This window comes from Pseudochaenichthys georgianus, chromosome 15, assembly GCF_902827115.2.
Source record: "Pseudochaenichthys georgianus chromosome 15, fPseGeo1.2, whole genome shotgun sequence".
Classification (NCBI taxonomy): domain Eukaryota; kingdom Metazoa; phylum Chordata; class Actinopteri; order Perciformes; family Channichthyidae; genus Pseudochaenichthys; species Pseudochaenichthys georgianus.
The window spans coordinates 15,845,841-15,870,591 of NC_047517.1; the positions used below are offsets into that span (position 1 = coordinate 15,845,841).

General features: G+C 43.8%; 1 protein-coding gene across 1 annotated transcript in view; it reads right to left on the reverse strand.

Moving 5' to 3' along the window:
- LOC117459734 (arginyl-tRNA--protein transferase 1) overlaps nucleotides 1–24,751 on the reverse strand; it is a 64,564-nt gene that overhangs the window by 14,307 nt on the left and 25,506 nt on the right. Inside the window, 3 exon segments of the mRNA XM_034100822.2 lie at nucleotides 10,073–10,144; nucleotides 10,146–10,173; nucleotides 15,207–15,388. Of these exon segments, the coding sequence (XP_033956713.1) occupies nucleotides 10,073–10,144; nucleotides 10,146–10,173; nucleotides 15,207–15,388 (282 nt within the window).

Below are 24,751 nucleotides of genomic sequence, written 5' to 3' on the forward strand. Positions count from 1 at the left end.
CTAGTTACGGTTTATTCACTTCCTCTACAGAAAAAAGGACAATAAAAGAAACAATCTCATTCAGAAATCACAGTTTGAGTGTAACCGGCAGACCGACAGACAATCCCCTATTTATTCGGAGCTCCGTAAAAACAAAGCTGTCTCTGACGTCTATATTTTGGAGTTATTATACCGTTTTTGACGAATAGAAATATTGTTTTCTGGCATCCCTTTAAAAAAGTGGCATTTTGGTATGAGGTCGCACGGCGAAAGTAGTGCCCCCTGTTACCCGGTTTAGACCCTGGTGTGTGTATGGGGAGCTACTATCACATGTTGCATCATAGAGAGGCTTTGTGAGGATGAGGTCATTCATTGCTTGACTGTAATAAATCCATGTCATGGCTCCAAGTGATCCCCTTTCAGGCTTGGTGGAGGACAGCCCATGAGACAGTGGGTGTACCCAGTGTCCTATAGTAAGAGGGATCCTCTGCCTCACTTTACACCCACATCTGCTGCTGATTTCCTGCTCATATCTCCAGTTGGGTTTCCAGCCAGCCTACCCCGAGCTGAGGTGTCCCTCTATGAGCACAAGTCAGGCACTGTGAATGCAGTCTCAATGAGCCTATTCTTGTTAACAGTATCATTGCAACTCAACAGGAAAGGGCAGTAAGTTATACAGTAATCTGCTGGACAACTGAACACCTACTCCAGTATGAGACAGAGTGGCTCCACGTTGGGCTGCTTGCAGGATAGATGAGGTCACTAATGTTAGACCTTGCTCTGTTTGCTTCTGGTGAAAGATAATAATAATCCTTATATATATTATAGTGCTTTACAAATACACATTACACATACAGATCATACATGTAATGGTCATCTACTGTGGACAATAAGTGTCTTGCCCAAGGACACAACGGCCTGACGCAGTGGGGCGGGAGCGGGTTTCGAACTGGAGTGCCCCAACGCCCCCTTGATCTGATGATCAAACGCACAGCCCACTGCGCCACCCGTCCCTAAGATATCCAAAAATAACACGCAACACAAAAAGGAGCCCGTTTTAAAATATAGGAGTTTGAACAGAATGGTGAACGGGATATTATGTCAGGATTAAGAATGTGTTAAGCACTCTTGGCAGAACAAGGACATTGGACCCAAACAGACAACACATTTGTGGTCTCCCTGCAGTGCGTTGTTCAGCTGGTTGTCACTCAGGACCAGCCTGAAGTCTGAGGGTGTACAAAGGGGCCTCGTGTGACCTGGAGCCGAGGAAGGTCTAACCTAGGCCGGCCTGGGCCAAAACTCTGACCCAGGGTCACAGTCAGCCGATCTTCGTCAAGAAACAATAAACAGAGGCCCTGATCCCTACATCCGTACTCTCTCTCAAACATGCAGCCCTCACAATGCGCCCTAAGACTGTTGAAATGCATACATTCTGCCCAGACAAGGGGGCACGGCCGGGGGGGCCTCGAGCTGCTGATGGACACACGTAAACAGCGCAGCTCAAACAAACACACACACACACAGCTAGACAAATAACACTAAAAAACCAAGCAGGCTGGACAGAGGGGATAGCGTCAATGAAAGACATGTCCAAACAAGCCGTGCTCGGAATAGACCTTAGAGACGCACTTTCACCACTGTCTGAGACAAATGTATACATTTGTGTGTGTGTGTGTGTGTGTGTGTGTGTGTGTGTTGAGGTCTCTGAGTGCCCTGAACTTGTCTGGGGTCTGCGTATGGGGAGATTTACGCTAACTGCTGCTGTTTAAACACTCCGGGCCCACCGAGGCCTTTTCCCCCTACTCAACACATTACCACGGGACAACCTTCAAATAAAGCATCCAGGCTGCTAAGTCTCCCCCTTGGGCCCCTAGACAATCTCCTCCACCCTCCTCACTCTGAGCACTCCCTTGCCTGGCTATGCGTCACGGCTCCACGGATGACAGGTTAATGAGGAGAAAATATTTCTACAGGATCGCATTTCGAAGGCGCCCTGAGAACCGACGGCAGCGCTTTTATGGGCATCAGCTCACAGACTGGGCACTTTTATCTCTTTATCTCCTCTTGGTCTTTACGGGCAAAGGCGAGCTGTTACGCCTGTGTGACACAGACCGCAGATTACCGACTTGCAGTCCGAGACGCGGCTCCCCTAATCTCGGGTCTTAAAGCCCCACCTCAAACCTCGGACTGCAAGGCCCTCCACCCACACCCTGAATAAGTGCGTTTATGAGGGCAGCTCATTCTGTCCAGTAGTGCTTATCAAAGATCTGAAAGCATTCCCTTGCCAAAAAGAAACCAGGTGTTTCAGACAAAGTGGAGCAGCTGCAGCGGGTTTGAAAATAAATAGTGGGGAAGCTAATGGCAAGGCAAACACCTCAGGCTGGCAGCGAGAGGGCTCTGGGTCTGCTCAGCGTGACAACATCTCCGAACTCTCGTTTTCACCCTTGTGACCTTCACACCTTCCCCTCGCTCCTACCACCCCCGATCCCGTCCATCCACACACAGTAAGACTGAATCGTCTGACCCGACCCCTTGAACTCTGCTCCTTCTGACCATCGCCCTGTCATCGCTCCACCTAGGGGGTACCAAGCGGCGACTGCCCCCAGTCTGCGCTGTAGCCTGTTAAAGATTTGTTAAAAACACAACAGTGGCAGGGCTCATGAAACGAAAATGAGGCATAAAAGAGAAGAGAAATTATCAAAAACTTTAAACAAATGTTTCTGCTGAGAGGTGCACTGTTGGTGGTCTCCTGTCGAGCGAAATCAAACGGAACTGTTTCCGTCAGAAAGGTTCCACTTTAAGAGAGGGGGGAGGAGAGCTGGAAGGCAGCAAAAAGGGGGTATGCTTTGGCTTATACATTTTACACAGAGGGTGAACATGAGCCTGGTTGGGTTTGATCTTATTTTGATGGGGCAAGGATTGTTGGAAGGTAATGCCAGTTGCAAAACATACCTTAAAAACCACTGAATGTAATCTGAGGACAAACCACACAGCAGAAAAGAAAGGGGACAAATAAAAGTGAACAGAGGAGGCCATCCATAATCACCCCCACCAGTAAATGTATATCACCTCTCCTTGAGCTGTCATGACTTAGTGCTCCTTAATACTCAGATATGAAAACACACTGAAACACAAATATTGAACATATAACTCCTGCCTTCAAGCTTTCAAGTTTTAACAATTTGCTAAAATGAATAAAATATGATGTCATATTTGATCTCTGAATGAAATCAGTTGAAAGTTTGTTCAGTCCGATCCCTTCTCTCACTATCAATCTTTCATCCTGACCCGCATGGTGGCTGGTTTCCTTCAAAGTTGCTGAAAGACAAATGGAAACAAAAGAAAGGGGCATAAGGAGGAAAAGGGGGTGGCTGTACGGTGCCTGGACCTGTAGGGCACGTGAAGCGTAAACTCAGTTCCACACACACACTGTAAACCTTTACAATACAACTCTATCAAAAAGGGCTATAAACTTTATGCAGGGGTAAAAAGGGGAACGGAAGAAAAAACAACTCAAAATAAAAGCATGTGTGTACTACACAGTATGCAGGGAGGGGGGCCTCGAGATGCCTCAAACTCACTCACTGTCACTCTCAATCTGCCCAGATGTACAACAATGACACGCAGAATGTGGGGTCAGACACGTCACGTATGCATAACACACTGTCTGAATGGGCCCCTGAGTGAGAATAACATGCATGCAGGGTCCTGATAGCTGTGGCTGGGAGCCTTTTAGCAAGTCAAAACTTGCCACAGCTTACCTGGAGAGGGGACTTAAATGAAGGGATTCACTACATTATTATACACTGCAGGTTTTGGATCGCTCTGCACATATTCAGAATATTTATTTTTTATTTTTGGTCCTAAGCAATTCAGGGTTGATGTGAAATTAAGTCAGTGAGAAAATGTTTACATGCTTTAACTTTCAAAAAAGCTAGGCAGGCTGGTTAGCTGGCTGGCTCTGTTGTGATTGGTCAATCCCTAAGCCTATCAGAATGTGTTGGGGCGAGAGTGTTACGTTGGGAAAGTAAACAAAGGACTATGATTGAGTCGTTTCAGGGAGGGGGGAGTGTGTGGGAGATAAACCCCCTCTTTGTACACCATGTACATGCATAACAACCTATACAAAACGATAGGGAAAGGGAAAACTCCCCAAAAAGTATAGGCCCCCTTTAAGTATTGATCACTATTCCAAAGCATCTCTGTGTGCAGGTCCAGTGTTCATGCCGGGAAGTTATTTAATTGATGTCATGAGAACTAAGCTCATGCAGCAGGTGACAGAAAAGCCGGCAGGCACACACTGATTAAGGCAAACATTAGCAAAGCAGCAAGTGACTGACGCCAACATCAAATTCTTTCATATCCCGACACTCTCTTCCCCGCAGTGGCTCACACCTGGATGGATTTATTTCAGGTCCAGTGAATTCAAAAGCCATGCGGTAAACTGCTGGCTGTTGCTGGAGAAGTGGCCGGCTCTCTGACAGTGTGTGTTGTTTGTGGGCGAGCAGGAGTTGGTTTGAAAGGGAATGGAGGTGCAGCTGCCGCAAAAGGGGCTCTTTAAAAGTCAGTGAAGTACCGCCGGGGAAACGAATAATCCTTTTCATCTTACCTCCTTTTCTCATTTTGCACACATTTTGTCACTCCTTTTTTTCACTCTCCATCTGTCCTCTTCCTTCTTCCCCTCTGTGGAAAATGTAATGGTTTCCTGGGCTCAGAACGAGACATTCTTTCACCGTGAACAATAATAACAAGAGTAAGAGCCACTTCATGAAGCTCTCTCACTCGCTCCACTACTGGGTACCGCTCAGTATTCTGGCTGTGTATATGCATGTATGCCACACTTGAGAAGGGCTTGATCTGTTCAAAAACCAGGTACTCTTACGTCGGTAAGCCAAGTGGTCGACCGCATCGTTTGTTATCATCAAAGTCTGCTTATTCAGTACCGACACGGAGAAGTGCACGCACACACGCACACACACACGCGCGCACACACACACACACACACACAGAAATGGAAAATCACTACAACGCAGCATGGATCTTTACTTCTTGCTCTGTCCACAATGAAAAGTGGAAATGTATCAAATGAAAGCGAATGAAAGCGAGTACATGTTTTGCGAGCTGCTGAAGCTGGATGGCGGAGTTATTGGAGGACAGGGGGAATAAAATATTGTGAGAAAAAAAAAAGGGCAAGGCACCTCTTCATGGTTTCACAAAGAAGAAGCTAATGCAGATCATGCAAGCAATATTTTAAAATCCGCAATTTCCTTGCATTAATAAAGAGGCAGATCTCGAGACAAAAGCTCCTTTGGACACACCCCAAGCAAACAGATAGATTGAGATGGTCTGATTTAATTTAAGCACTTAACTTAACCAGAATAAATTGATAAAAACTAACAAAATGATTTTCACTTGGACTACCAATGATTAGGATTTGCCCCCGAAGCAAAAAGCCTCAGTTTCTCTTTATCATGTGACGAGACATTAGAAGCAATGTGGAAGAGAAAGGAGAGTGGCAGAAGGGCCAAGACCTTTGGTCTCATTTAGCCTCCGACAGCTTCACCTTCTGCTCTCTGCAGCTCAACATCAGAGGGGCCAGGAGCCAGGGGCAGGATGTCACGTCTCACCCCGGACCCACCAGCCAACCAGCAAGGCTCTGTGGGACGCTCCGTCCCAGCTTGAGAACAAAGGAGAGGGTCTGACACTGGCCATACGCCCCCTGTTCCTGGATGGACTCCAAGTCTTCTAGGACTCTTTAAGGCTGCTCTCTACAGGACCATGTCCAGTCACTAAGAACTTTAAACCCCTCACACATGGAGCTGTTCCCCTGGGCATGAAGAGAGTGTGACCTGGCAGAAAATACTTTCCTCCCAACTCAAAAACTATTTAAAAAGGAAACTCTTATACAGGAGCCACATCCCTAACACTCATGCAGCAGGAGGATACGAGGGGACAGGGCAGACAAAGGAAAAGCTCAGGTACAGGCTTAGAAAAGTGATACCTTACTAGTTTTAAATACACTCCTGCTGTCAATGAACACGATATATAGTCACCATAAAAAGCCTTTTACAGTGCTGCTGGTGTCAGTTACATAAACAATGCACTTGAGGAGTTGTAACAATTCCACAGAGAAGAAACTGGTTTTAGATCGACGCGTTTAGTATTCCTCTCAGCTTGTTAAATGCAAGTCAATCTGAGCTTCTACTGAAATTCCGGCAACGTTCACCATATTATCTTAGATGCCTTTAATCAGTGATTCTCAACGTGGGTTTATTTAGTGAAGGCTCGAATGGAGGCGCAGAAATGTATTTTTAAATGTATATACATTAGTGTGAGTGTTGTTTTAAATGTGATGGGTAGAGGGAGTTTCATGAAGAGGTAGCAAAGGGGGAAAGAAGGGGCTGATGGGTAACATGGCGAGAGGGAGTGATGTTCAAGGGGGCTGAGAGGTGTCCAGCAGGGTTCAAGTACGAGTGTTTTGGTCTTTAGAAGAGGCGAGCAGCAGGACTGAGATCCAGAGACCACAAAACCTCCAACACAATAAACAGTGGAGTTTAGGGCCCCCCCATCTTAGCGGACAATTCCACAGTATGTCTGTGCATTAATGAACTACTTGGGCTCATATGCAAATCCAACAATGGAGCGAGACACTGTGCATGTGGTGAGAGTGTGTTGGAGCGCGGGTGTGTTTTCTGTGGGAGTGTGAGAGCCCAAAGGTGGGAACTGGGCAACCTTCTCACCCTTGTTCTGTGTTCCTCCCCAAGGGTAAAATAGGAAGAGTGGGGAGGTTGTGAACAAGACGCAGAAATGGCAAACACACAAGAACAGATAGGGGGGGTAAATACCACGCAGGGGGGTTTGGCGCTCTGGTAACAGCGTGATCAAGATTCAACACACAGACACATAAACAGAGCAAACACGCTCACATGCATTCCATACTTCCAACTGAGCGAGGCAATCCCCAAAACAAGATGTAAACGGCTCAAAAGAGGTGGCACGTTGCCATAATCCCCAACAAGACATCAGGCTCCCATGGACAAGGACAAGCTCTGGGGACATCTGAATGAGAGACAGAGAAACAGAGGAATTAGTAGATGGATGAGAGAAAGAATGGATGAATTGGTAAATCTCAGCCAATCTAATGGCTTGGAGAGGCTGCTTCTTTCCCCAATGCTCGTGAAGCTTTAGATCTTTTAGGCGTGTTGGTTTGATTGTGAGGCATGCTTGTACGTGCATATTGTGCATTTGTGGAAAAGTACAACTATGTGCGCATTTGCGAGTTACAGTTGCCGTCACCATTGTGACCTTCTTCTCACCTTTAATGTCTTCAGCAGCCTCGTCCTCTCTTCCTTGCCTGTACCTCCCCTCTGTCCTTTTTCTCTCACACACACACACTCCCTTTACTTACATTTCTCCTTGTTTTTTATCCATCCGCCCTTAAGGCTTACTGCGCATGAATCAGCTGTTTTAGGTTTAATAACTTCTCCAGGTGCATTTGAGTCTGTAATTGCTGACGGGGCATCCCTTTGGATTGATACAATACTTAGCTACTACCTGCTGATGTGAAATATACACTTGCAATTTACATCTGTAAAACATTACGGGCTCTTTCCAAACTTTTGTGTTTCACTTACTTTTAAAAATAATGCTACTAAATTGTTGTACTTATTTGTTATATTTGTTTATATTCATGATAAAATGGGGATAACTTTTTAATATAGAAGTATACTCTTTTGCCTTTGTTTTTATCTGCCTTAAAACTGTACCTTGCTGCTGTGACGCAGTAAACATTGCCCCGCTGTGGGGCGATTAAAGGCTTTCAGATTCTGATTTATTGTTAAAGTAACCGACTGCTGCACCATGCATCGAATGTTTATTCTTAAAGACGTACACTTGATATGTAGTCACTAAGTTGGATAGACTTCTGGACACTTACATACCAAACTGTAATAAATGAAAAACGAGAGCAGGTGCCAGGGTTCCTGTGGAAATGAGAGAGAAAAGATCACACTGTAGGTATGCCCCTGTTGAGAACTTCGCACCTATAATAACAAAAAGCAGTAGAGGAAAAAGAGGGGGGGGCCAGTCTTCCTCTTTCTATACAATCAGGCAGCTGGGACATTCAAAAGCCTCTCAGGAAGATAGAAACCTACATTATGCAAAAGTAATCAGAGGAAAGATAGCACTTGGTCACTGGCTTGATAGACGGGTAGCAAAGAGACTTGTGTAAAATAGCGTAAGAGGGGACAACACTAATGACAAGCTAATTTTAGGCCCCGTCCACACGGAGACGAAAACGAAACCTTAGTCGTTTTCAAAAAAGTCTTCCGTCCACAACGGAAACGGCTCAAGAAACGTGTCCGTCCACATGAAAACGCTCGAAAACGCTGGAGACGCTGTAGTAATATGCCGGTCCTGTAGTGGCGCTGTACTTCCGCCACAAAATACACCAAAACCAGTCGATCGCGAGTGTGGTGCGGGTAAATCGCGCACCGTTAAAAAAAAAAAGTATCAAAAGAAAGAAAAGTAAAAAAATAATGTTTGAAAAATACGTTTTTAGATGTAAACCTATCATCCACCACCCCGTTAGCAGGTGCCACTTGATTGAGGTATATATATTGAGACACCTCAATAATATAATACATTAACCGTGCTTTACGTGAACCTCATCATGACACAAGAGAGGACGGCAGAACTGCAATTTCCCGTGTTCAGTGAATGCAACAGAGGCAAGTCACCAGACCAATCAGAGAGTTGCATGGAAATACACGTGTGTTTGTGTCATTCAAGCTCGGCTCTGTGTGTGTGTGGCAATAGCGCATTTAGTGTGATAGAGAGAGAGGGAGAGAGGGGGAGAGGGGGACCGGTGCTAGCGGGGACCGTGATGTTAGCATCTGGTTAGCTAACGGACATAAGGAGCTGTTTCCACAACAAACTGGAGGAGAGTCCTCCCCTGTCAGACTGAGGGGCTCAGGTGAGCTAAAGGACTCTTGAGTGTTTAGAACAGTTTTGTCACAAATTATTCAAAAGATTATTTCCGCGGCACACCTTCATATGATCATTATAGTTATACAAACATAAGAGAATAAGAGAGGGGCAGAGGCTGCTAAAAACACCGCGACCATTGTGCCTAAACAGGCAAATATGAACAATGCCATCGTTTTAAATGAGACAATTACAATCAAAAATATGAACAAAACATTTACAAGAACACTCAATTGATCTGCTGTAGCCTAGCCTGAACGCTGATTCTGCATCGTCGTGCACCCTCGGACAAATACTCATCAGCTTTTCTACAGATGTCGCAGAAACATTTTTGCCATCTTCCCTCCTCAGCCACTTAAACTCTTGCTCCCACTGAACCCGGTACTCCCGCTTGAACTCCTTGCCACTTGCTTGCCCCTCTGGCCGCTGGCTGAACGTTGTCAGTTTTAGTCTTACTGGCTTGTCCTTTATCTTCCACCGCATCAATCCCTCTTTCACCTCGTTTATTGCCACACCATCACAACTACTGGGCTTATTAAAAAAGCTTCGGACAATCAGCTGCCGTGACATTTTGCGATTGCTAAAGCCGGTTAAAACAACGACGTAATCAACGAGGTCAAAAACAAGACTAGACAATAGCTACTTAATATACACACACTCGCCACCAACTGGACTAAATAATAGTTACATACTGCAAGAGTACAGTAGATCGCTCTCAGAGGACCTGGCCACTAAGGATGTAATATAATGTGGGCCGCTGGTGGACATTTTGGCGCTGTTCCGAGTTGTGTTCTAATCTGTCAAAATGACGGACTGCTTTCAGATTTTTCCGTTATTGTTAGAAAAAATCCGTCATTGACGGAAAATATTCGGTTAACGCGACCTCTGTGCTAGACATCCTTAAAAACTGGTTATTATTAACAGTTGGATTTAATTGAATTTGAGAGAGGAAAGGGGAACACAAGTTTAGAAGTGTTGCCATTTAGTTATGTGTGGACACAGGTGTCAAATGTAATGGAAAAACGTCAGAGTGTATTTGATATTGCATTTTATTAGCACATATTATCATATGGTATAAATAAAGTAGTCAATGTGAGACAAGGCATACCTTATACCGCATCTTGGGACAGGAGTGAATGTAGAAGCCCAGGTAGTAGTAGCACAGCTTAGGGGACTGTTTTCTGCAGCTGCCTGGTGAAAGCGATCTCCCTGCGGCAGGACACACACACACACACACACACACACACACACACACACACACACACACACACACACACACACACACACACACACACACACACACACACACACACACACACACACACACACACACACACACCACACACACACACACACACACACACACACACAACACCACACACAACACACACACACACACACACACACACACACACACACACACACACACACACACACATATTTTCAATTAGACACTGGAGTAAAAAAGTGCTCATTCTTTTAAAAAGAGCACATATGCATGCAGTCGATGTTGTTGCTTCATACAATGATGGCTCACTCCAGCAAAAACAGTTTCAGCTGATACTGGTTAGATATGCTGAACGGCAGTGCACAGTTTTGTATTGTTTGTGTTAGCTAAAGGGAGAGCCAAACAAATGACCATCCACAGTTGATCAGAAGTTTGAGTCATTTAGAATATTTAAATGCATCTTCCATTACCTGAAAATAGTGTTATTGTGTTTTAGTGTTAACCAAAACACCTTAAAAGCTTTTTTTCTCACAGGTTATTATATCAGCAGCATATAAATGAGGCCATTAGGAATTCAAATTGGTACGAGCAGCTCTGACTAGAGCAGTGCCTGAGCAGAGGAGTAAACACCCACACTTAAAAAGGCAGCTTTCTTAGTCTCATTTCATTACACAAAAACAACTGCCTTCCCTTTATCGCCATTGGGGCCCCTTTGGCAGCAAATAAAATAGTGAAAAAGGAGGGCGAGAGCGTGTAAAATAAAGATTTAGAACTTGGAGGATTTATATAGCTTCTTCAAATACAGTAAATGTCTTCCCTGCTTTATTTTCCTCAATAGTTTCTTCCTTAATTGCATCCTTTTTCTAAAAGCCTATTTTCCCCCCTTTCCCTCGGCCGTTTCCTTTACTATTCCATAACTAAATTCCAGCTCCTCTTTCTTCTCTCTTTTTGTTTCACTCTTCCTTCCACCCTCTGTGTTTCACCCGCTCAAATGAAGGGGGAGAATTCCCTTTTCTTACAATACTTACCAGAGAGAGAAAGAGGCCTTAAAATAAAATAGATGCACTGAAAAATAAGACATGGGACAAAGCAGACCGAGCCAGGGAGGGTGGGGGGACAGGGTGAGAGAGAGAACAGGAGGAGAATATAAAAGAGGAGGGTCAAGAAAGAGAAAGGGAGGGAGAAAAGAGGCAGCGAGAGCGAGGTGCTAGAAGGTCACCCACTTGCTGCCAGGTTCCTGGGTTCCCATCCCCTCTCCACAAAAGCACCCCGGCAGGCCTGAATTGGGGGGAGGGGGGTCAAGAGAGACGAGGGGCCCATTCACAAAAAGCCCTGTGTACCCCCCTCCCCCCTTTCACTTGAGGCCTTCACACCCGCACCTCCACCCCATGGCAGCAGCTTGAGTCCGCCATTATCCCCTCTTCAGCCATCTGACACTCCAGCACAAGCCAATTATCAGCCCTCTGCTCCTGCACAGCTTCCCTCATACTGACACACACACACACACACACACACACACACACACACACACCACACACACACACACACACACACACACACACACACACACACACACACACACCACACACACACACACACACACACACACACACACACACACACACACACACACACACACCACACACACACACACACACACACACACAGCACACACACCACACACACACACACACACACACACACACACACACACACACACACACACACACACACACTCCATATATAAAATGCAATATAATCCATTAGCGATTGCAAGCACACAGATGCTTATTCATTTATGTATTAAGGCACACAGTCTATTGATGAACTTTATACATTTAAAAAAGACCTCGGATGTCCTGAATCAGTACAAAGTTGAGAACAAGACACAAACTAACCATGTTCACCTGGACATTTGAACTTAAACGTCCCTCCTTCTCTTTCAAAGTATGCTCAACTATGGGATAATCAAAATGTTGATGGGAAGTTGTGATGTCAGATCTTTTCAAGTTATCCAAAAATCTCCCTAGTGTATCTATGCTAATGTAGGCTGATGAAGCCTACATGCACATTCTGCAAACTTCATCCATCCATCCATCTTCTCCCTGCTTATCCGTGGTCGGGTCGTGGGGGTAGCAGTTCCAGCAGAGAGCCCCAAACTTTCTTTTCCCTGGCGACATCAACCAGCTCTGACTGGGGGATCCCAAGGCGCTCCCAGGCCAGCGAAGAGATATAATCCCTCCACCCTGGTCCTAGGTCTACCCCTTGGTCTCTTCCCAGCTGGACGTGCTGGAACACCTCCCTAGGGAGGCGCCCAGGTGGCATCCTAACTAGGTGCCCGAACCACCTCAACTGGCTTCTTTCGACGCGAGGAGGAGCGGCTCAACTCCGAGTCCCTCCCTGATGACCGAACTTCTCACCTTATCTCTAGGGAGACACCAGCCACCCGGCGGAGGAAACCCATCTCGGCCGCTTGTATCCGCAACTTCACTATTTAAGAAAAAACCTATTAAAAATAAATAGGATGCAGTATCAGCAATTACTGAATATTTAAGAACTCGGATGAAGATCAGGGGTGAAACAACATAATCAGGACATCCCTGAAGAAAGTGATGGAGGTTGGACACCAGCTGTGTTTCCTACACACAGCGCCTCAGGCCCCTCATTATGTGCCTCTTTACTTCTCCTCCTCCTCCTCCTCCTCCATTCCTCTGGGCCTGTGGCTGAAAGTCAGTCCAGAAAGACATTTCTCAATATCTCCCTCTCCTGTTTCTACGGCTGAATAACACGTATACACACATACTGATGTAGTGAGGAGTCAAACACACACAAGGCTCTACTTGTTTTTGTACATTTGTAACATTAATATTTCATCACAACTGCAACATAATGCACACTTAAAGTGTTTTTCTCAGATCAGGACTGGTACCACAGTTCCACTGAAGATTGTGTTTTAACATAGACAACTTTTGCCTGTTGTTACCTTTCTATGGAAGCACTAAGAGCAACATAATAATTGAATCTGAAGCTCAAAATGGTTTTCTCCCATGTGTGTGTGACGTGGGAAGATAGGCGGGGAAAAATACGTCTTTCTGAGCTCCTTTGTCCATCGGGAAAAAGTTCTAGCCGATCAAATTCTAACTTGTGTATGGGCAAATAAAAATTCACCGGAAAAAAAATATGGATCCTTTTAAATCCCATTTCAAAACATATAGGCAGAGGTGGACTTCAGCGTCTTGTGGCCCAAATGATCCAACAACAAACCCTAAAAAGTATTATCATGACAAAATGCTCCTTGATTCCAGTCCCAGTCCTGTTTTCGCTAGACTCAGGGGGAAAACATTTTCTGATCAGACCTGAAAAACTAATTACAAGGATGATTTTTTTTAAGCTGGCTTCTCAGGACTTCTATACATTTAGATGTTTATTCAAAGGAAAAAGGTTTCACACATATACTTTATATCTACATGACGTTTAAATGCTGTTGTTCTGAAGGAGTGCACTTGCCCACGGTTGAACAACTCCGGTTCCAATCCAGTTGGGCTAGCTGCTGAGAATAAACACCATCTAATGTAATGAAGGTTTGTACACGTTTCATGGGGGTGTGAGCGCACATGCATTCTAAACAGTACGTGTTGGTCAGAGTCGGCCAGGCCCAGCAGACGAGGGAGGGTCCAGACCTGATCAAAGGCCCGGGGCTCTGGTGTCTGTAAACAGGCGGGAGGATTTTAGTCCCGCTGGCTCCCTTCTCAAAGGCCTCCTCCTCTGTGTTACTCTTGGACTCAGACTCTTGGAATAATAAAGAGATGTGGAGCTGTGTGCTTATGATGACCAGGGTGTTCCCTTCATATGAGCAGAGAGTCTGTCCGAACTGCTGGGCTGACTTTATACAAACAAATGACCGCTCACAACTTGCACACGGCAACTTAAAAGCCGAGATCACCCAGTCTCCCACATCTGTGCAGAAATATTTTAAAAAGCCTTTCTCACATTATTGAGTTACATTTGACAGGAAACGCCAGATATGTGCACCTGTAGCGTAGAGTACGTGTGTGTTCTCTTATTTCATCTTGGCAGAGGGAACCGTCGTCAGCTGAACCACAAACGGAGCACGGCCTCGGCCAATCATGTGTGAAGAAAGAGGTACTTTTCTCCAACCCAGGTATTATGGCACTTATAGTATACAGTTCTAAGGAGAGATAGAGATTTGGGAGGAGACCCAAGGATCAAGAGTCAGGGAGAGAGCAGGTTAAGGAGAGGGCACATATGAGGGGATGAGAAGGGAGGAGGAATGAGGGAGAACAAAGAAGGGAATGCATAGCAAGGAAAGCAGAGACATTCCTCTCCTCAAGTGAGCTACATCAAATCATTACACTAATCATTTTACAACTCATTTGGGGATGTCCTGATTATGTTGTGTTTAATATACTCTCTATGTCTGATTAGATTTGTTGTTCAATAGCCGATAATCAGAAAATATGACAGTATCCTCGAGCAACAACAATATTGTCCTGACATGCCATTGGAACCTGAACTATATGAACACTTTCAAAACTATAGAAAACTATCGATGAGTGTCTAAATGCTGCTTTCATGAGCTGTTGGATAAATGTTCTTGACAGGAGAAACTCTCATGAACGATCCTTTCAAGTCGCAACAAGTACACATTTTGACTTGGCGGATGAAAGTAGATGGGATGATTGAGATAGACTTTACAAATTCAAGTATTGCATTTTTTTGCTCGCATGTAATTTATAATAGTGGATAGGTTGCAGTTGGTGCTTGCTATCTACATCAATTTACAAAAATCTGCAAAAAAGTGATGGGCAATATTTTAAAAGCTTTAGGGAATGTGCTGGTGCAGCAACACGTTTGGGACATAAATCATTTCTATGAAGCTTCAAACTGTTCCAGCACGCTTGGATAGCATGGTCACAAAACTCAAACTGACTAAAGTTGGAAGCTTCTTAACTTGGGAAATGTGTCTGAGATCTGAGGAGCATGTGAAACCAACCTGAGAGCAGAGTAGGAGCCCAGAGACAGTGAGGCAAAGTCTGGGTGGTAGTACAGGTAGACCGAGGACACACAGGTAGGCAGGATATCGATCACCCCCACCGCCACGATGCGACCGTCCAGCCAGTACTGCTGATGGAAGGAGCCGTAGCCCTCCTCGGGCCCATCTGGAGAATGTTCCGCCTGAGCAGAGGCAACGAGAGGAAAAACACAAGAGGGAACGTGGTCATTGGTCAAAGCCATAGTAAAACTCTTGTGTGCCGTATAGTTTGTATGTCAAATATATAAATCACAGCGGAATGAGAATGTGGTATTTAATGGGACTGTTTTTACATTCTTGCACAGATACGCACACACACACACACACACACACACACACACACACACACACACACACACACACACACACACACACACACACACACACACACACACACACACACACACACACACACACACACACACACACCACACACACACACACACACACACACACACACACACACACACACACACACACACACACACACACACACACACACACACACACACACACACACACACACACACACACACACACACACGTATGGCAGTGTATCATAATCCAGGCTTTTCCCTGCCAGGCCTCACACATTATGTGTGGGGGTGTACAGTAGCCTCACGTTCAGCCTGCTAATGGCTCCCAAATGTGGAGTGAGAGCAGGAGCAGGGTGGAGTTGGAGTGGGGGGGGGGGGGGGGGGTGCCACAGAAACACTCCAGGAGAGGACTTTTTAATAAAAGACCCTGCATGAGCAAAATCCATTTCACCAGGCGGCAGTGGAGTGTTGCCAAGCTTTCTCCTATGTGTCTGTGTCTGCTCTCTCCATGTGGCATGAAAGAATGTGGGTGTAGGTGTCCACCCGCATGCTCGAGTCTACCACCATTAATAAAAGCGTTAAGTGTTTGACACACGTTGCGTTTTCTCATCTCAAATCCACACGCTGGGTTTTTCAATCGAGTCACTTTACTGCTGTTATCACAGAGGCTTAAGACGAGAGGCTTGGGGTTAGGGTTAAAAGTCAAAGTAAGCCAGGGTATTGCTTTGTGTGGAGTGTGTGTGTGGAGTGTGTGGAGTGTGTGTGGAGTGTGTGTGTGTGTGTGTGTGTGTGTGTGTGTGTGTGTGTGTGTGTGTGTGTGTGTGTGTGTGTGTGTGTGTGTGTGTGTGTGTGTGTGTGTGTGTGTGTGTGTGTCTTTCTTCAGTGATATAGTAACAAGATCCTTCTCCTTTACCCGCATTCATCTGGACTCAGTTAAGTAGTGCAGACGCTGCTAGTTATCACAACACAGAGAGAGCTAGCACGCTAATCCATCGCGCCACTGGGCCTTAACTCTGACCAAATTAAACCTGGCCAAATAAAAACAACACACACACACACACACACACACACACCAAAGGGATAAGCTTCACCCACAGGGAGACTCTGTGCCACATTCCTCTTTAGTACCATGTAAGGTTTCTAAAGTTATTCGTAATGCCTGTCACTGGGTCCAATTCCCAGCAAAGGATTTATGGCAGAAAGGAGAGTCTATGTTTACATTCTCGCATGAAAAGTTTGTCAGCGTGTAGGACGTTTGGCAGTTAATAAGAAATACTTTTTAAATGATATTGCGGTTATGGCTGATGCTGGAGGAAATGTAGCAAAGGAAAAAAAAGAAAACGTTTGAAAGAGCAAGAAGGAACATGGGGCGAGTCAACTTTGGTTGGTCATTCAACCAATCAGGAGAATTGTGGGATTTGAAAATATTAAAAACAGTTCGATAATTGTTCCTTTTCCTCCTTGAGTGGTATGTATTATGTCTATTGTGTTTATAAAATACATTTAAAAGAAAGCTAGCTGATTCATTGGATAAGTTTGGTTTTTAAAAAAAATGAAAAAGTAAAACGAATGGATCTTTTTTCACTTGCTTCCAAACCAAATGCTACTTTACAACACAAGGCAGGGGTGTTCATGGGAAATGCAGTCTTCAATCCGGCAAACAAAAGCACATCGGCCATTAACATCTAGTAGCTCTGAGTAGAGCTGTTAGTAAAATAATGATATCTGGCCCCATGAACACTCAATTCTGATTACCTGTCAGACACAATATACGCCAGTCCATTACTTCTGTGTATGGGAAGTTGAGTGGGAGGGGATGATTAAATTGTCTAAATGCTGAACCACATCAGAGGAGATATGATATATTATAAGATGAAGAAGATGTGAATTGAGGCAAAAAAGATCCAAGTTAATAAGAGGACAGCTAGGGGTGTTGAAGGGTGACAGGCATCACATCTGGAGCAAGTACTGCACTCTATTAGGCTGTGTGTGTGTGTGTGTGTGTGTGTGTGTGGTGTGTGTGTGTGTGTGTGTGTGTGTGTGTGTGTGTGTGTGTGTGTGTGTGTGTGTGTGTGTGTGTGTGTGTGTGTGTGTGTGTGTGTGTGTGTGTGTGTGTGTGTGTGTGTGTGTGTGTGTGTGTGTGTGTGTGTGTGTGTGTGTGTGTGTGTGTGGTGTGTGTGTGTGTGTGTGTGTGGTGTGTGTGTGTGTGTGTGTGTGTGTGTGTGTGTGTGTGTGTGTGTGTGTGTGTGTGTGTGTGGAGGGAACTGTCCGTCTGTGAAAGCAGGCAGCCTGTTATTTCTTGGCACCGGTTCCCCTAGAAACACTGGAGGCTTTGTCAGAGGCCCCTCTGTCAGTTTAGAAGTTGTAAGTAAAAGGGAAAGAGCGTGAGGTGATCAGAGTGAAACCCCACCTCCAGTATACATGCTTGGGCACAGCTATATAAATGTAAAAGCTGTGTGCGATATAAGTAACGTCTGTCTGGGTTTGCTTGTTTGTTCCCCCGTTCAAGGCCGATTCTGTCTGACTGACCTGTGCGTCACCTCAGACGACAGCTTAATGGTTGTGTCCTTGCCACTGTGACAACAATCTAAACATTCTCTGGAACACTTTAAACCACCTCAGAGCTTCCCCTGCAGCCCCAAATCGCTCTCATATGGCCTCAAATACAGGGCGGTGTGGGCAGGGTGCACGTCTGGACAAAGTGAGGAGGTGGTGTACTGCATGTTTGTTTCCACCATTTAAAATCGGTAACCTAGTATGCAATACTGAAACTTTTCTTGGACTGTTCAAAGTTGATAGAATGTGTTGATTTACTTATTTTAGCAAATTCTACCTCAATATTGCTATTAAGGTGAGTTCAGGCAAACGCAAAGCCATTTTTTTGTATGGCGTTATATTCCATGCAAAGACGTGAATAGACACAAATGTCCTCAGGGCCACGTGAAAAGATACAAATACAGTCGAGTTAAAACGTTTCAACTTCAGATTAAAAAAATGTGTGACCAAAGCGGTTGTTTAAAAAAAAATTCCAAGGGCAGATTGGAGAAAGACTTGGCTTGTGCTAAGAAGATGTGGCAGATATTAGTTGAAGAATGACTTTTGAATATGGCTTTGGGTTTGTTCCATTTACGATGACTTGCTTGTTTTTCAGGAAATGTTGCTCGCTGTATTGATCCTCATGTGTTTTTATTTATCGTATTTATTTGTACTTTTTCTTGTATTATTATTATTTCCACCAAGCTCAACCATGTGGGGAGAATTAGTTTGTGTGTCTGCAGCTCAACTCGCATCCAATTGGACACATCATTCTAATATTTTATGTGCATATTGGGTGAATCATCCATTTTGAAAATCCCTTTTTATTGAGTGTTTTATACCATTATCAATTGCTGACTTCTCCCTCCTTTTAACCGGCCAATCGGGCTGCAAGAGATCAACAATTGCTTCAGAAGCAAAAGGACTTTCCAAACATCAACTAGGCTAAAAACAAACCTTATCTAGTTTGTTGAGGGCCACATTTTGTCATTTGTCCATACTTGCTTTCTTGTGACTAACTAACAAATATATATATGAGTAGAAAATAAGGGTTTAGTGTTACCACTTGTTTTTTCAGCATAAAAACAACTTTGTGCAACATCAAGGTTGTTAGTGCTACAGTACAGAAGCAATGACGCTGCAGTGATTCTGGCACTGACTCACAACAGATGTTGAACTCACATATTTCAAAGTCTCTCCTTCTTTCACTCACAAATGTCATGCACTCACAACAGCAAATGAACACAGAACCCGGTATGAAAGGCTGCAGGTGTAGCATTTGAGCAACACTATCATATGCATGTCAGAATGCACATATATGCACATTTGTTTTAGCACTTAAGTCCCTGACAGAGCTGTCCTGTTGTTTAACTAGAGCTACAGCTGGTCGACTTTTCCGTTTTCAGCTGACCCAGCTAGCAGGGAACATTCTCACAACTTTGGCTAACGTTACCTACAGGTTCTGATAACGTTTTAAAGAAAACGTTTTAATCTTTTGGGGATGTTTATCATTTTAAATAATGTTCCTATAAGGTTTAAGGTTAACTAAGACATAACGTTTTAACTGCAACATTCAGAGGATCTTTTGAGGATGTTATTAAGGCCTGAGATGACAGAAAGATTTTTATAAAACGTTCCTGTGATGCGAAATATTAACATGGTGCAGGCTGCAGGCTTTAACATGTCATCGTCAACGTCAGATTTATGTGTAGAGCGCTTTAAAAAACAAACCAGGTTTGTGCCAAAGTGTTAAACAGAATTGAGCAGAAGTTGTCATAAAACACAAGTTGTTGCATTTGTTTGAAAAGGATGTTTTAAAAAATCTGATGTCACCACATTGTCCTTCTGAAAAAAACAAGCAAGCACGTAGTTCATGATAAGCTGTAAGCAGACATTGCATGTTTGCGGCATGTGTGAGTTCCCAGCTAGACATTTTTGGTTCTAAAAACATTCTGAGAATGTTACCATTCATTGTTCTAGGAATGTTTTCCGCGGGAAGTTATATTTTGTTTCCAGGAATGTTCTTCTGAAAGGTAGGATAACGTTCTCTAAAAACATTCTTAAATGTTTGGCTATAACTTTAAGATGTTTTTGATAACCTTCTTAAGATGTTATTGATAACATTGTTAGAGCATTATGCCCTACTATTCTTAAAATGTTTTCAGCTGCAAGTGTTTTTGTTGTTTATGCACATGTCTCTATTGTCATATTGATAGAATAACACTTCGAAAACCAAATAGGTTTATTTTTATCAATGACAAAACAAAAGCCACTTTTAGTTGCCAGGGGTATCGCCGATTAACGTTCTACTAGTACTCTCCTCCGGCAGCCAAGTTTGTGCATTTGCATAATGGCCATATGAGACAATGAATAGGACGTATACAAAGAATTTGCATGCCAATATTCACTCACATGCACTTCTAATCACACTAAGGTATGTAGGCCCACAGTATTCATACAGTAATATCATATGTGTAAAATATCAGAGAATAATCACACTTTTTTTCTGACTATAAAGGTTGTGTCTCGTATGTAGGTTCTAACTGTTAGATAAGCTATCTGGCCGTGCGTGGTTTGTGAGGGCTGCGTATAAACAGTGTCCTCTGTTTATGCATAGTGGATGGAAATCGTAATAGCACCCTTTAGATTTGAGACAGACAGACATACTGTATAGAAGAATGGACCGACTGTCACTGCCCGTCCCTGAAACCCCTGTTAGTGTTTGTTTCTACTGTGTGTCTCTCTCTATTCCCCCCCCCCCCTGCCTGCCTGTCTGCTCTACACGGCTGGGAGCAATCTCCAATCAACCACACCGGCAACCTGCTCATCAGCCACACTATGAAAGCCTGCAGCCTGCACTCATTCCCTGCCGGATTGTTGCCGTGAACGGTTTGTTGCGTGCCGCTCTAGCTTTTTGCCAGCAGATTTCTTTGACAACTTTGCCTGCTCTTATGCTTCACACTCATTATTGTGTCTCTCCCAGGAGGAATCCAAGGCCTTCCACACTCCCAAGACCAGACATGCCTCTCCACCCTGGAACAACTGTTTCCCACTGCCGCCATAACCAACCTCCACTCCCAGCTCCCCTTTTCTGATAAACAAATGTTACGCTCACCAGCTGATTGCGAGTCTAATTCTGGGTCCCCTCCAGTACATGTGACACCGACAGTGACTTGTACTAGCTGCAGGTCACAGCTTTAAAAAAAAAAGAAAAAAGAGAGACTTCTGATAAATCAGTACGATAAAGCACGTTATCCTACTCTAAAATAATAACATTCTGGCAACATAAAAAAAATCTAACTTGCAGCTGAAAACGTTTTAAGAATAGTAGGGCATAATGTTATCAAAAACATTTAAAAAAGGTTATTACCAAGCATTTTAAGATTTTTTTTAGAGAACGTTATCCTACCTTTCAGAAGAACATTCTGCTTTTTTTGGAGTCCTGCTGCTAGTTCTCGTTTTAGGAACAAGCTTAGGAAAGGGAATGTTTGTTTGGCTCTTCTTTTTGAGAGCATTTCTTTTTTTGGGGAGAATTTGGGTGTTAGGTCCTACTATATGTTTATTTTTGTTTTTTGTATTTTTGTTGTTCGTTTCTCCTGCTTTACATTAAATAGGCTGCATACTACCTCTTCATATACTTCAGGCTCATATTTTGATGATGGTTAATTTAACAGGAAATGGTGAAGCATGTCTCAGACTTGTCTCCTGGAATGTTAAGGGTATGAATGCCCCGGTTAAAGAGGCAGAATTTGTTCCCACTTAAAACACCGTAAAACTGAAATTGCCTTTCTACAAGAAACTCATCTGACCACCAAGGACCACCATAGGTTAAAGGCATCATGGGTTGGCCAAACCTTTCATTCCAATTTCAGTAGTAGAGCAAGAGGCGCAGCTATTGTGATACAGTTCAGCCCGACTGAGGTTATAGCGGATCCTCAAGGTCGCTTTGTGGTAGTTTCTGGTTCCCTCAATAATGTCAATGTTGTTCTCGCCAATCTATATGCGCCCAACTGGGATGATGAAGCATTCATGGGAAAGGTGATATCATTATTACCAGACCAGGTTAGCCGCTAAGCATAAGTTACCATGGAGATCTAGCCTGCTAAATAGAGAACCAGCTTTCGTAGGACCGGAAAGCCGGAGTTTCCCCTGAATTTAGCCGGCTAAGCGAAAATCTTGCTTTGTAGTATACCCCCCTGGTCCGAAACTGGGTTAAACTAAACAACCCTTCCTTCCCCAATATCCCTCCGGATTCAATAATTGACTCAATTCTGGACACTCTAACAATCGAAAAAGGTCTGATTTCAAGAATTTACAAAAACACAGAAACATCGCTTGGTAAATTCAAACAACATTGGGAAGAGGAACTAGTCCAAGCTATAGATGATGAGGTCTGGGATGGCGCATTAGCGAGAGTGAACAATAGTACGTCCTGTGCCAGGCTCAATCTTATACAACTAAAAGTTGTCCACCGTATCTATTACACCAACTCTCCAAAATATATCCAAATGTTACAGACATCTGTAACAGATGCCACATGTCACCAGCAAACATGACTCATATGTTTTGGTCTTGTCCTCGCCTACAAGGATACTGGACAAGCATTTTCAAACACCTTACTGAGTCCTTGGACGTGGTATTGACACCATGTGCAGAAACTGCCATTTTTGGAGTAATACCTGGCCACCGAATGTTGAAGAGGAAAACTAAAGACAGTATAGCCTTTGCATCTATCTTTGCACGTAGAAGAATACTCCTAGAATGGAAATCTTCAATACCACCTAAAGCATCTCCATGGCTTAAAGATTTAATGTTGTACCTGAACTTGGAGAAGATTAAATATAACCTGAGGGGCTCCTCAAAACTATTTGAATCTGTCCAAAGAAAATACATTACTTATAGTGAAAACCACCCTTGAATGATGGGATAGTAGACTAAAAGCTTTAGGAATCCAAACTATAACATAAGTACCCTGTATCAAGATGAAATTTGACCTTTTTAGAGAGATTTAGAAAAAAAACACTTCTGGGGTCATTTGGGTGCATTTTCCATATCTCTGGAACCCACCGGTCGATTTTGATGATTGACACCTCCTTTTAACCGTTAGAGCCAATAGAATCGAGGGGAAGTTCCTAAAATCCATCTAAACATTACCCATTGGTGAATAGAGTGATGCGCAGTCAGAATGCCCAAAACCGGAAGCTGTCATACACTCTTGTAGCTATCATAGCAGCTATGAAAACTCAGTTTTTGCCATAAATATGATGATTTTTATCATTGTAATGCCATTGAACACAACTTTTGATCAGAACAACAGCAAAGGTAAGACTATTTGCCGTTTTTGCTCCGTAAAGCTACGTGGTGTGATGTCTGGGTTTGCTTCCCCTGCCGCGAGTTTTGATCGCACAGTGATGATACTAATACTTTTATGTGGAATCTCAGCTTTAATCTGCTATCTTGTTTGTGCAGATCCGATTAGTGATGAAGTATTTCTACCGTGAGTTCTGCGCTAATGCGTTAGCATTTTTTACGCTCAGGGCTCATTTAGACGCTTCTTGTGAGACTTGTTTTGTTTCGGTAAAAATGGTTTATATCGTCAGTTAGCTGAGTTTCTTCCCGTTAAGTGGGTATGACACATTAATAGGTTGTTAAATGTTAAGAAGCGCTGAGACACAGTTTCGTGAAGAAGAAAAAACCTGCAGCCCCCCACAGGTTAAGAATAGTAGGGCATCATGTTCGAACAATGTTATCAAAAACATTTGAAGGTCATCACAAAACATTTTAAGAATGTTTTTAGAGAACGTTATCCTACCTTTCAGAAGAACATTCTGGGAACCAAAATAAAACTTCCCGCTGAAAACATTCCTAGAACAATGAATGGTAACATTCTCAGAATGTTTTTAGAACCAAACATTTCCAGCTGGGGAGGCATGTACAGTGTGTTCACAATTATGGTATGTCAGCTGGTTCTCTCCCTGGTGATGTGTATCTCCATTTCGTTACATCATTCTCCCCATCTCAGGGAAAGAAAGACACACCAAATCACAGAAGGACAGAGGGAGAAAAAACAAACTGAGAGCCGTGGCCATAAAAAAGGTAGTGACTAATTGGCCAACAGCCCTGTTAATGAGTGTTTGCCCCTTGGTTAGGCACATTAGGAGGCTGTAAAGAAAAAATAAATAGAAACAGAATGAGTGCACGATCCCCCACACAGCCTATAAAAGCAAAAGTTTGTCCAGCACATGTCACTGAGGCCTCACTCAGGCAGGGACAGACACCTGCATGACTGCTGCTCATCATGTTTGCATGTGTACGAGCCACTGTTTATCAGAATGCACAAATGTGTTTACATGTGTGGATTAAAACAATTAGGGCTGCTAATTACCTCAGTTTCAGCATGACATCTCATACTTGTATGGGAAATTAAACATACAAACAAGTCAGACAACGTGCATGCTAATTAGCTGAAGTTGGATTTGTAATTATGCCGTTTGCATACATTTGTATAAATGGAGATTACATGTGAGCTGAACCACACAGTATAAAGGTCCATGTGGTGTGTGTGTGTGTGTGTGTGTGTGTGTGTGTGTGTGTGTGTGTGTGTGTGTGTGTGTGTGTGTGTGTGTGTGTGTGTGTGTGTGTGTGTGTGTGTGT